We start from the raw sequence: 13,731 nt of genomic DNA, 5'->3' as shown, positions 1-13,731 counted from the left end.
TATGTGTCCCTAGGTCTGAAGTGGGTCTCTTGTAGACAGCATATATACGGTTCTTCTTTTTTTATCCATTTAGCCAGTCTGTGTCTTTTGGTTGGGCATTTAAATCATTTACATTTAAGGTAGTTATCGATATGTATGTTCCTATGACCATTTTCTTAATTGTTTTTGGTTTGTTATTGTAGGTCTTTTCCTCCTCTTGTGTTTCATTCCTAGAGAAGTTCCTTTAACATTTTTTGTAAAGCTGGTTTGGTGTTGCTGAATTCTCTTAGCTTTTGCTTGTCTGTAAAGGTTTTAATTTCTCCATCAAATCTGAAAAAGATCCTTGCTGGTTAGAGTAATCCTGGTTGTAGTTTTTTCCCTTTCATCACTTTAAATATGTCCTGCTACTCCCATCTGGCTTGCAGAGTTTCTGCTGAAATATCAGCTGTTAACCTTATGGGGACTCCCTTGTATGTTATTTGTTTTTTTTTTTCTTGGTGCTTTTAATATTTTTTCTTTGTATTTAATTTTTGATAGTTTTATTACTATGTGTCTGCTGTGTTTCTCCTTGGATTCTTCCTGTATGGAACTCTCTGTGATTCCTGGACTTGATGGACTATATCCTTTCGCAAATTAGGGGAGTTTTCAAATAAAATCTCTTCAAATATTTTCTCAGTCCCTTTCTTTTTCTCTTCTTTTTCTGCAACCCCTATAATTTGAATGTTGGTGCGTTTAATGTTGTCCCAGAGGTCTCTGAGACTTTCCTCAATTCTTTTCATTCTTTTTTCTTTATTCTGCTCTTCGGTAGTTATTTCCACTATTTTATCTTCCAGGTCAGTTATCCGTTCTTCTGCCTCAGTTATTCTGCTTTTGATTCCTTCTAGAGAATTTTTAATTTCGTTTATTGTGTTGTTCATCATTGTCTGTTTGTTCTTTAGTTCTTCTACGTCCTTGTTAAACTTTTTTTTTGTATTTTCTCCATTCTATTTCCAAGATTTTGGATCATCTTTACTATCATTACTCTGAATTCTTTTTCAGTTAGACTGCCTATTTCCTCTTTGTTTGGTCTGCTGGGTTTTTACCTTGCTCCTTCATCTGCTGTGTGTTTCTCTGTCTTCTCATTTCACTTCACTTACTGTATTTGGTGTTTCCTTTTTGCAGGCTGCAGGTTCATAGTTCCCGTTGTTATTGGTGTCTGCCCCCAGTGGCTAAGGGTGTTTCAGTGGGTTGTGTAGGCTTCCTGGTGGAGCAGACTGGTGCCTGTGTTCTGGTGGATGAGGCTGAATCTTGTCTTTCTGGTGGGCAGGACTGTGTCCGGTGGTGTGTTTTGGGGTGTCTGTGACCTTATTATGATTTTAGGCAGCCTCTCTGCTTTGGTTGGATTGTGTTCCTGTCTTGCTAGTTGTTTGGCATAGGGTGTCCAGCACTGTAGCTTGCTGGACATTGAGTGGAGCTGGGTCTTAGCGTTGAGATGGAGATCTCTGGGACAGCTTTTTCTGTTTGATATTACGTGGAGCCGGGAGGTCTCTGGTGTATCAATGTCCTGACCTTGGCTCTCCCACCTCAGAAGCACAGGCGTGACACCTGCCTGGAGCACGAAGACCCTGTTCAGCCACATGGCTCAAAAGAAAAGGGAGAAAAAAGAAAGAAAGAAAGAAAGAAAATAAAGTTATTAAAATAAAAATAAATAAATAAAAATTATTGAAAATAAAAAAAATTAAAAAGTAATTAAAAAAAGAAAGAAGAGAGCAACCAAACCAAAAAACGAATCCACCAATGATAACAAGCGTTAAAAACTATACTAAAAAAAAAAAAAAATACAAACAGACAGAACCCGAGGACAAATGGTAAAAGCAAAGCTATACAGACAAAAATCACACAAAGAATCATACACATACACACTCACAAAAACAGAAAAAGGAAAAAAATATATGTATCTATATATTAAAAAAGGAAGAGAGCAACCAAATCAATAAACAAATCTACCCATAATGATAAACTCTAAATACTAAACTAAGATAAACATAAAACCAGAAACAAATTAGATGAAGAAAGCAAACCCCATGTCTACTGTTGCTCCCAAAGTCCACTGCCTCAATTTTGGGATGATTCATTGTGTATTCAGGTATTCCAGAGATGCAGGGTACATGAAGTTGGTTATGGAGATTTAATCCGCTGCTCCTGAGGCTGCTGGCAGAGATTTCCCCTTTGCTTCTTTGTTCACACAGCTCCTGGGGTTCAGCTTTGGATTTTGCCCCGCCTCTGTGTGTAGGTCTCCTGAGGGCGTCTGTTCTTTGCTCAGACAGGACGGGGTTAAAGGAGCAGCTGCTTCAGGGGCTCTGGCTCACTCAGGCCAGGGGGAAGGGAGGGGCACAGATGCAGGGCGAGCCTGCCGCAGCGGAGGCCAGCGTGACGTTGCACCAGCCTGAGGCGCGCCCTGCGTTCTCCCGGGGAAGTTGTCCCTGGATCACGGGACCCTGGCAGTGGAGGGCTGCACAGGCTCCCGGGAGGGGAGGTGTGGATAGTGACCTGTGCTTGCACACAGGCTTTTTGGTGGCGGCAGCAGCAGTCTTAGCATCTCATGCCCGTCTCTGGGGTCCGTGCTGATAGCCGCGGCTCGCGCCCGTCTCTGGAGCTCCTTTAAGTGGCGCTCTTAATGCCCTCTCCTCGTGCACCAGGAAACAAAGAGGCAAGAAAAGGTCTCTTGCCTCTTCAGCAGCTCCAGACTTTTTCCCAGGCTCCCTCCTGGCTAGCTGTGGCGCACTAGCCCCTTCAGGCTGTGTTCACGCAGCCAACCCCAGTCCTCTCCCTGGGATCCGACCGAAGCCGGAGCCTCAGCTCCCAGCCCCCACCCGCCCCGGCGGGTGAGCAGACGAGCCTCTTGGGCTGGTGAGTGCTGGTTGGCACCAATCCTCTCTGCGGGAATCTCTCCGCTTTGCCCTCCGCACCCCTGTGGCTGCGCTCTCCTCCGTGGCTCCGAAGCTTCCCCCCTCCGCCACCCGCAGTCTCCGCCCACGAAAGGGCTTCCTAGTGTGTGGAAACCTTTCTTCCTTCACAGGTCCCTCCCAGAGGTGCAGGTCCTGTCCCTATTCTTTTGTCTCTGTTTTTCCTTTTTTGTTTTGCCCTACCCAGGTATGTGGGTAGTTTCTTACCTTTGGGGAAGTCTGAGGTTTTCTGTCAGTGTTCAGTAGGTGTTCTGTAGGAGTTGTTCCACATGTAGATGTATTTCTGATGTATTTGTGGGGAGGAAGGTGATCTCCACATCTTACTCCTCTGCCATCTTGAAGTTCTCTCAGTACTATCTTTGATCTTCTTCCTTAGGGATGTAAGCGAAACTTCCTGCACATTCTCATAAGCTTCTTGTTTTAATTACAGTGTATAATATTGTGTTTCATACAATAGGAAGACATTTAAAATAAGATTAGTTTGGCTATCTCAGAAGTGTAGCTTGAAGCATTAAATAGGATAAATGGAAAATACACATAGACATAACATATTTAGCTTCTGATTCAAGGAACTCAATCCAGTGTATGTGTTTTAAAATAATCACCTTGAAATACTGAAAATTCACTTATTTTAATCCTATAATCAATGCTTTTAAAAACAGACCTTGAAATGGAATATCTAGGTGAAAAATAAATAGGTGGGCTGTAGCAAGCTATTCTTAACTGCTATTTCCTAGAGGGATAATATAAAACTGTCCTCAAAATTGCAACTATGCAAACTCCCTTTAAAGGTTGGAGCTTGCTTAGCAAGCTGATAACATAGGCTCGTTAGGTAAATTCCCTTAAGTATGTCTTACTCCTGAAAAAAAAAATTGTTTTGAATCATGATGATTTTGTGTATGTGTATATACATGTGCATATGTGTTGAGGATGGGTGGTTTGCATATTTTCCCAAGGGCTTTCTTCTGGGGTTTTCTCAAGGTATTATTCTATATCTATGGCTCAATGCAGGCGAATATTTGGACATTCATAGAAAACAAATCAACTGTCAAATATATAGTTTTCAACCTTAATTGTATTCTTATTGCTGTTAGAAAGAAATCCTTTCACAGATTTCTAGTTGACTCCCTTTTCAATTTTCTACTCATTCTAAATCTTTACTACTCTTTCCAAGTCTACCTTCTTCAGATTACAAAAACTAATCTTGCTTTTAAGTTCTTTGAGGAATCACAACCAGGTAGGAATACCTTAACCTTCTTCCCTACCAGCTAATGATTTATGTGTCTCATTTTTCTATCCTTTCTTCCTCAGGGCAAGTGCTCCTACTATTGTTTAGGTTTTAATTCCAGCCCTGTGAGTTCTTGGGAAACTGCTGCACTTTCCTATCCTTTCGGAGCCTCCAGCCTCTCTTCCTTCAGTGGCACCTTTCCCTCAGCCTACAAGTCTACCCCATCTTATTATAATTTATCATACTTGAACTTGGTCACTGGTGACCCCCTTCCTCGATCCATTCTTAAAAATTTTCCATGATTTTAGTGCATCCTCTTTCCCCTTGACCTTATTCTCTTGTATCTCTGGCTAAACTTTCTGTCTCCTCTGTCTCCTTGACTGACCTACTCTTACTTTGCTGCCTTTCTCTCCCTGTCTCTGTCTCTGTCTTTCCCTCTTCCCCCACCTCACTTTAATTTCATCTAAATCTATTCCTATGCTTTTCACTGTCTTCTTACAGCTCCAGTTCTTTTCTGTGTTTTCAGTTTTGATCTTTCTTCTGAATTTCAGACTTCAATGTGTCACTGTCTATTGCATATTTATTCTTGGAAGTCTCCCAAGCACCTCATAGTCAGTATATTCCAAAAAAACTGTTGCAAAGTCATACTTTTGAGGTCAGAGATCTGAGTTTAAGATCCTGACATTCAAGGAGATGGTAGAAAGATATCTGACTTGTTTCCTTATCAAACAGTCTTGAAACTCCATTTCACCAACACATGTATCTACACAACTACTCCCTTTCACCCTCATTATTGCAATAACATCCTAGTTGACCTCCCTACTTCTACCTTCACTTCACTGCACTCTATTTTCAACACAGTACCTGGGGTGATCCTTTAAAAAAGAAAGTCAGTTAGATTGTGTCTCTCTACTCAGAACATTCCAATGGTTTCCCGTCTTGATTTTTAGTAAAACTAGAAGCCTTCATCCGCCAACCTCTGCCCCATATTCCTTGATTCCCTGACCTCAATTCTTCCACTTTCACGTTTTCTCCAGCCACTCAGACTTCCTTAGTGTTCCTTAAATTTGCTGGGCTCCCTCTTGCCACAGGTTCTTTCTTTTTTAATTAATTTTTATTGGAGTATAGTTGATTTACAATGTTGTGTTAGTTTCAGGTGTACAGCAAAGTGAATCAGTTATACATATACATATATCCACTATTTTTTTAAGATTCTTTTCCCATATAGGCCATTATAGAGTACTGAGTAGAGTTCCCTGTGCTATACAGTAGGTCCTTTTAGTTATCTATTTTATATATACTAGTGTATATATGTCAATCCCAATCTCCCAATTTACTCCGCCCCCCCCCCCACTTTCCCCCTTGGTAACCATAAGTTTGTTTTCAACATCTGTGACTCTGTTTCTGTTTTGTAAGTAAGTTCACTTGTACCATTTTTTTTAGATCCCACATATAAGTGATATCATATGATATTTGTCTTTCTCTGTCTGACTGACTTCAGTCAGTGTGATAATCTCTAGGTCCCTCCATGTTGTTGCAAATGGCATTATTCCATTCCTTTTTGTGGCTGAGTAATATTCCATTGTATAAATGACGGAGAGGGTGTGGAGAAAAGGGAACCCTCCTACATTGGTGGGAATGTAAATTGGTGCAGCCACTATGGAGAACAGTATGGAGTTTCCTTAAAAAACTAAAAATAGAGCTACCCTATGATCCAGCAATCCTACTCCTGGGCATATATCCAGAGAAAACCATAATTCGAAAGGATACATGCACCCCAATGTTCATTGCAGCACCATTTACAATAGCCTAGACATGGAAGCAACCTAAATGGATTGACGGAGAAATGGTAAAGAAGATGTAGTACATATATAAAATGGAATATTGCCAGAGGTTCTTAACACATGACCTTTTATTCAAATGGGTGTCACTCTCACCTTCTATAAGCCTTTATTAAATGTCACATTCTCTGTGACACATTCTCTGACCACCTTATTTAAAATTGTTTGTCCACCCCCCGACCCTGGTCTTCAACCCTTAATCCCCATCTCTGTTTTATTTTTCTCCATATTGTTTATCTTCTAATATACTTCACAATTAACTCATATTTATTTTGTTTCTGTTTCTATCCTCCACTGTAACGTAAGCTCTATGATGGCAGGGGATTCTGCTTTGTTTTCCTCACTATTGTATCCTCAGTCCCTAGAACATAGTAGAAGCTCAGTGATATTTGTTGAATAAATAAATGAATGAACAAATTAAGATATCAGGGGTAGAACTGCTTTTTGAGCTGCATAGCACTATAAAAATACTAATTATTCCTACTATTATTATTCCACTGCCCCCATGACAAGGGTCACATACACATTCACACTCACATGTACAATATCTTCTCTTTTTTTCCCCATCTCTGTGTCCTATCTTGGTTTTGAGACACCATCTAATCAATTTTTGAGGCTATTTACTTGGAGGCGTATTTGAATCTTTCAACTACTTAGTCACTAATTACTAACTCTTATATTAGATCATTTGGAGCACAGTCTCCATTTTAGTCCCCACTACTTTACCCCAATCATCTTAAACTTTTCTCTAGACAATTGCAGTAGTCTCCTCACAGGTGACTTTGCAGTTTATTTTAACATGAATACCATTTTTAAGTAATTTTCCATGGCCTCAAATTATCTACAAAATGCTTCCTGTGGTACTCAAGTTTCTTCAATACTAACCCTGACCTTTTTTTTTTTTTCTTTTGGCTGTGTTGGGTCTTTGTTGCTGCACACAGGCTTTCTTTAGCTTCAGAGAGCAAGGGCTACTCTTCTTTGCCATGCATGGGCTTCTCACTGCAGCGGCTTCTCTTGTTGCGGAGCATGGGGTGTAGGTGTGCGGTCTTCAGTAGTTGTGGCACACGGGCTCAGTAGTTGTGGCTCACGGACTCTAGAGCACAGGTTCAGTAGTTGTGGCGCACGGGCTTAGTTGCTCCGTGGCATGTGGGATCTTCCTGGACCAGGGCTCTAACCCGTGTCCTCTGCATTGGCAGGCGGATTCTTAACCACTGTGCCACTAGGGAAGTCCCTGACCTATGTTTTTGAGACACTATTTTTCAGCACTATAAATTGTTCTGTTGGCCCTTTTAATTTCTTTATACTTCAACAAATACTTGTTGATTATTTACTGAGACAGACACTATACAGTGGCATTTAGCAAGACACCATCTCTTTTCCCCTTTCCTTATAGCAATTGGTTATAGTTTGGGAGGAATGAAGGAAGAGAAAACCTAGCATCTCAAAATCATAGATCAAGTGCAGACTAGGTATAGGTACAATGAGCAGTCATTCTGATTTTTCTGGAATAGACTTGGTTTATACTTGTTGCCCCAGTGTAATTATTAATGTCTTCCTTCACCCTCAGAACTCTCCCCATTTGGTAATAAATCATATAGTCTCTGTCTATAAGCAAAAATAATTTGAATTTTCTCATGTGCTCTTTCCCTAGGTTAACTACAAAGGTTACATGACTGTCTAAAGCAAAATTTAAGTCCCTTTCCTCTAACACCAGGACATACTTATAAATATCACACATAATGTTTGGTGGAGAAAAATCTAGATGGATCTTATAACCTGAATGTCATTTCAACTTTAGTATAAAACATTTGTCTCAAATGCATTTTAATAATTACTGCCTTAGCAATTTTTATTACTCTACCTCTTGTCTGAAATGTCCTATATTTACTCTCCATTTATCCATAGCCTACCCACGTTTAAAATCATACTTATATCCCCAGACTTTTCTTTGTATTGGTATCCATCTCTCTCTACCTGTGATCTCTTCTTTTAGCAGTTATTTTCTAAATCACTTATTTGGCAACTTTTGGTATACAATGTACTTTTTTTTTCCTTTGGGACCTGTTGGTGTAAGTAGTCTGACTGAATCTTTCAAGACAAAGACTGAGACTTATACATCTTTGATTCTATAGCACCAACTCTAAGGCCAAATTCAGAGTATGCACAAACAACCTAATGTGAAAAAAACCCAACAATAATTATGATAGCAGTGGTAATGAGTGTGGTATTGACGGTGTATAATAAAGAAAAATATATGAATTTTCAGAAAATATCATACTGAGAGTAGGAAGCATTAATTATAGATTAAAGATGTGTGTTTGTGTGTGTGTGTGTGTCTGTGGATGTATTTGTGTGTTTGTAAAGTATATTTGTTTTAAGTTATTTTGGGGTCAGGGGAAGAGGTTGAGGGAGAGAAAGGAAAGACATACTATATATTTTTTTTTTTAATTTTTATTTATTTATATTTATTTTTGGCTGTGTTGGGTCTTCGTTTCTGTGCGAGGGCTTTCTCTAGTTGCGGCAAGCGGGGGCCACTCTTCATCGCGGTGCGCGGGCCTCTCACTATCGCGGCCTCTCTTGCTGCGGAGCACAGGCTCCAGACGCGCAGGCTCAGTAATTGTGGCTCACGGGCCTAGTTGCTCCGCGGCATGTGGGATCTTCCCAGACCAGGGCTCGAACCCGTGTTCCCTGCATCGGCAGGCAGATTCTCAACCGCTGCGCCACCAGGGAAGCCCGACATACTATATTTTGTCAAGTGATTAAGTGGAAGCTGTGCCATCATTTTGTAGATTGCTAAGGGAAAGAGGCCAATTAAGCTGTGGTGTAATGCTTTCGTATCACTTAGAATATGCATTTGGTATATATTGAAAGACATATTTACTGATGGATTTCTTTGATGTTGGATCATTCTTGTATATACATAACAAAGAATAAGTGATATCAAATGTCTAACACTCCTAACACTCCTTCACACTCCGAGGTCATCAATTGTAAGAAACATTTCTATTTCAGACATGTTTTAAAATACTTTTTAAAAAGAAATATTTTGTTGAATGGACTTATAGGGCATAAGTAAGAATATTGCAAAAAACAACATCTGATGAGTTTACTAGGACCTGAGGAAAGGCAACAGATCCTAAATATTCTGAAACAATGGAAGGAAAATAATGGGCTTTTTGAATACAATCAAATGTAGAAACCTGAGTTAGAACAAAGCTTTATGGGATTTTACTTTCACCCTCGCTGTCCAGTAGCAGAAACTGTCAATTGGAAAGTTGTAGTGAAAAAGGGAAAAATATATTATGATATTGGGTATCTAATAGATGTAAAGGCATGAAGCTCTAGCATAAGGTTGGATAGTTAAGAACTAAATACTAAGAGATGGAGTTTACGTACAAGGTTTAATTTTTATTGCTGATTTTTCATTGTCTTGGAGCAGAGGAGGAAACTAAAATTTTTCTGCTCAAGAACTTCTGCTTTGGATCAACATCTTCTATAAAACCTGCTTGCTGGGATACCTACATGCCTTATCTGATATGAGGAAGCCTCTAGTCCTAAACGCAAACAGAATTCTTAACTATTTTCAGGATAGATTGTGTGACACCACAACAAAGTTAAGTCTATCAGAATTGAGTGTTTGAGCTGAGTGGATAAAATTAAGAAAAATAATTGGTTTAGCTTTGTTGCTGAACAGAAAATGTGGACCACATTCATAGACCTTTTATGCATTGCCTTCTCACATTTCATCTTTGTACTGCTCTTGTGTTCATGTTCAGATCATTCATATTTTATTTTGAAACATTTTCATTTTCAGATCAGCAGTTGTGTGATCCTGGTGAATTTCTTTGCCACGATCACGTGACTTGTGTCTCCCAGAGCTGGCTGTGTGATGGGGACCCTGACTGCCCTGATGATTCAGACGAATCTTTAGATACCTGTGAGTAGAAAGGTTCTCATGCCATTCGGATTTACCTTACATGTGAAACTAAATGTCAGCTGTTTTCACAGATGACTGCTGTTTCCGTTTATTCTTTTTTTCCCAAATAGCCTAAAAACTTAAAACCTTTTGTTTGTGTGTCCTTTAAAATGACTATGTGAATGAGAGCATAAAATGCAGTTTCATCGTGTGAATTAACTTATGAAGGGAAGAAAATGCAAGGTTATTTCAATGTGATTGTGTTACTCCTAGAAAAAAATTTACTTGAAGAGAAAAAGATCCTTTAAAACACAGCACTGAGAGGGAGTAAGATCCTCTCCAATAATTTATCTCACACATTTTGAGACAGAGGAGCATATAGAAGGAATAATGAACTAATCAAGCTTTAGCTCCCATATTATTTCTATTAATACCTAGGGCACTACACAAATTATTGAACGTGTTTTCTTTTGCACCTGAAACAGAGAAACTACATTTATCCATCCATGCAGTGAGGATCTTTGACTTTACAATATCAGATTCAGAACTCTTAATACACATGAGTCCTAATTATAATTGTACCACTGTGTCTAACTTGGAGTCCATTAAGGGTTTTGCCCATGTGAAAAATACCACTAAATCAAAATTGTAAATAATAACAGGACGACAGCTAAATCTGCTACACTTTCTTTTAAATACCCACTGTTGTAGGGAGTATGACGAGTCCCCTAAATTTTCATATTGATATTTCTAGCATAGCTAATATCAGTTTTTACTCCCCATGCAAACCGGTATGTCAGCTTACCAGGATCACCCTCAAAGCAACTACATAGTTCTGTGAAGTCAACATGAAATAAAGAAAAATCCACCACTCTTATTGCTTGATATTGTAGAGATAATAATTTTTGGTTCCATTTTCCACTTTTATCTACTTGTTTATAAGTCTTATAGATGGAACCAATATAAGTTTTGATGAAAATCTTGGTGATAGAAAGCAGAAGCAATGCTTATTCACTTTCTTCATGTTTGCTAGTGTTTTTAAAGTTTCTCAACATATGGGTACTTGAATATTTGCATTAATTGCCTTTTTTCAATTTGAACAGATCACTTTTTCGATAGTAAGAGGTTGTAGTTGTTAACTACATTTCTAATTTCACCAATTTCATCAGTTTAATTCTGAAAACCTTTATGAGACCCCTATAGCATAGATAAGGTTCTAGGCATGATAAGAGGAAAAAGTATATTAATAGGAAAATACTCTAGTGGATAAATAAAATCTGATAAATCCATACAAAGGAATATTATTTAACAATAAAAAAAGACTGAAGTACTTATACATGCTACATGGATAAATCTTGAAAATATTATGTGAAGGAAAAGAAGCCAGGCACAAAAGACCACATATTTTATGATTCCATTCATATGAACTATCCCAATAGGCAAATCTATAGAGACAGAAAGTAGATAAGTGGTTGCCAGTGGCCAGTGGGGTGGAGGGGAATGAGGAATGCCTGCTAATGAGTATGGGTCTCTTTGGAGGTGATGAAGTGTTCTAAAATTAGATTGCAGTGATGGTTGCACAACTCTGTTAATGTATTTAAATACATTGAACTGTGCATATTAAATGGGTGAATTGTATGGTAGGTGAATTATACCTTAGCAAAGTTGTTTAAAAATGGAAAATAAGGAGAAGAATCTCAAAATTATGCATATGGATGCGGATGGTATAGTAATGTGAAAAGACAACAATAACAAAATACCCCGCCCATGAAATGTATAAGTAGTTGGACTACATTTCATCTGTATAAGTAGTGGGACTTAACACTGTTTAAGTTTTCCCCTATTTAAGTGCCATAGAAGAGTTTTCTTCTAGTTAGATGCAAGGAATGATCGCCATGGCATATCGGACTAAAAAGTTAAATTTTTGAGTTTTGGAGTCTTGCATTTTTGCCCTGATCCTACTATCAAATTCCTGATGGGAAATATGACAGAGACATAAGAGAGATTTGCAGAATCCATCTGTAGGAAGGCAGGTTGAAGGAGAAATGCCCTGGAACTTGTACCTGGCACAGTGCAAAAGTGATTGAGAAGAAAAGGCTGTGTGGTCTGTCTAGGCAGGAGTTCCCTTCATGCTTTTGAGTAACAGAGAACAATGATGCTCCCTTTGTACTCAGGAGGGGGCTTAGTGGGAGAATCAGGCTGGAGAGGATCTGTGGTACAGAGGAGGCACAAGGACCTTGGTGGTCAAAACTCAAACCCAAAGAGGAAAGAGACCCCAAAGTGAATGCCAAAGTGGGTGGATGACTGTATTCCACTCCCCCTCCCATGCCGGCTCTGTGCTTCTAGGAACATGGCCGATACCTAGCAGGGCCACAGCAGTCAGCTAGACTTGTGTTTGCTGGCCAGCATCTGCCCTGATTGATTGAGCTTCTGTTCTTAATGGTCAGTGTCTCGACCACAATGTTTGAAAATATTTTGAATATCCATCTTGCCCAGAAGGTAGACACCACCTTGTGTTCGGGGGAAAAAGATAGGTCCTTCAATTCACAGAGATTAGGGGCTTTGGCGGACTGAAGCTTCAAATTAGGAATTACATGTGGGTTAATTAAAAGAGAGATAGATTTTCTTCTTATCTAGTTTTTAAAATGAAACTCATACCTTCTCAAGTTATTTTTGGCAGTTTTTAAGTATATAGTTAGTTTCCTCGATAAAATTTGGTGAGTTCAGTTTTAAAATGTTTTCCCATTTTGGCCATTCTTATTCTACTCTCGGGCATCGAAATTGCTGAATATCCTCAAGAGTAACACTAAAAAAAAATTCTTATTTCAATGTAGCAACATAACAAAGAAAGAAAAATACTCATTTTTTTTTTAACCTGGGTGTTTAATCTGAGTAACGTGTTTGGATCCACATTTAATTTGCCTGTTTCAGATAAGTGGTTTCAGTACTAACTGAAATCTGGACAAGCATAGAGAAAAAGCTTTATGAAAAAATCAGACTTTTTCAAATTTAAATTTCTCAATCCAGATGTTCACAATTACCATTTTCCCTAATCATAGTGCTTTGTAATGTGTTGTTTTATAACATTCATATGCAGTCATCACTGATCTACATAAAATAATTGCATAATTTGATAATTATATGAATGTATATACATTCAATGTGAAAGATAAATACTAGAAATCAAAAACCTTGCAGATTGATTCTTAAGAAGGATAATTTTGTGCTCAGTGTATGAACAAAAGTATGTTATCATATTTGATCTGAAGACAAAGTATGTTGTACCTACAAAATATTAGATGAAAACCACTGATGCAATGCACTTATTTTTCCTAAATCCACTTAGCCTTTAAAATGATAAGAGGACCAATATAGCATAGAATTTATTATGACATTGTGAAAGCTCTGCCATGACAAAACTCTAACAGGAAAAAAGTGGATATTGTCGAGGAGGAGGAAAAGCTTTGCTTGTGAGAGGCTGATGACCAAAATGCTTTAGAAGATAAACATGCCTACAGAAAAACAAAGAAAGTGAAAATCAAATGAAATTGAGGTATTTGGGGATCTGAGAGGTTAACAGGCACATATTTTCTTTCTCTTCTGTGTTTGTTTAGGCCCAGGTTGTAGGGGTATTTTCTACTATTTATGGGGCAGAAGTGAGATTTCACTAACAGCAATCCAAGGCCAAAGAAACCCCTCTTGAATGGGGTTGATTTACCACTAAGCTGACTGCATGTTGGATGACTTTTCTAAAATATGAAATTAGAGAAATTTAATAATTTGTATCCTTACCGTTGAATATGAGAAATGGTTCTTTAGCCT

The 13,731-nt window shown here is 38.6% G+C and overlaps 1 protein-coding gene across 1 annotated transcript in view; it reads left to right on the top strand.

Annotated features, from left to right (window-relative positions):
* Positions 1–403: 403 nt before the first annotated feature.
* LRP1B (LDL receptor related protein 1B) overlaps positions 404–13,731 on the top strand; it is a gene marked incomplete at its 5' end in the record, with an annotated part of 1,526,008 nt that continues 1,512,680 nt past the window's right edge. The window contains 4 exon segments of the mRNA XM_057550915.1: positions 404–449; positions 1,185–1,193; positions 2,781–2,804; positions 9,808–9,930. Coding sequence (XP_057406898.1) covers positions 404–449; positions 1,185–1,193; positions 2,781–2,804; positions 9,808–9,930 — 202 coding nt within the window.

This window comes from Balaenoptera acutorostrata, chromosome 8, assembly GCF_949987535.1.
Source record: "Balaenoptera acutorostrata chromosome 8, mBalAcu1.1, whole genome shotgun sequence".
In the NCBI taxonomy this organism is placed as follows: domain Eukaryota; kingdom Metazoa; phylum Chordata; class Mammalia; order Artiodactyla; family Balaenopteridae; genus Balaenoptera; species Balaenoptera acutorostrata.
The sequence above is the reverse complement of the archived record's forward strand: the minus strand, read 5'-3'. Positions and strand labels throughout refer to the sequence as shown.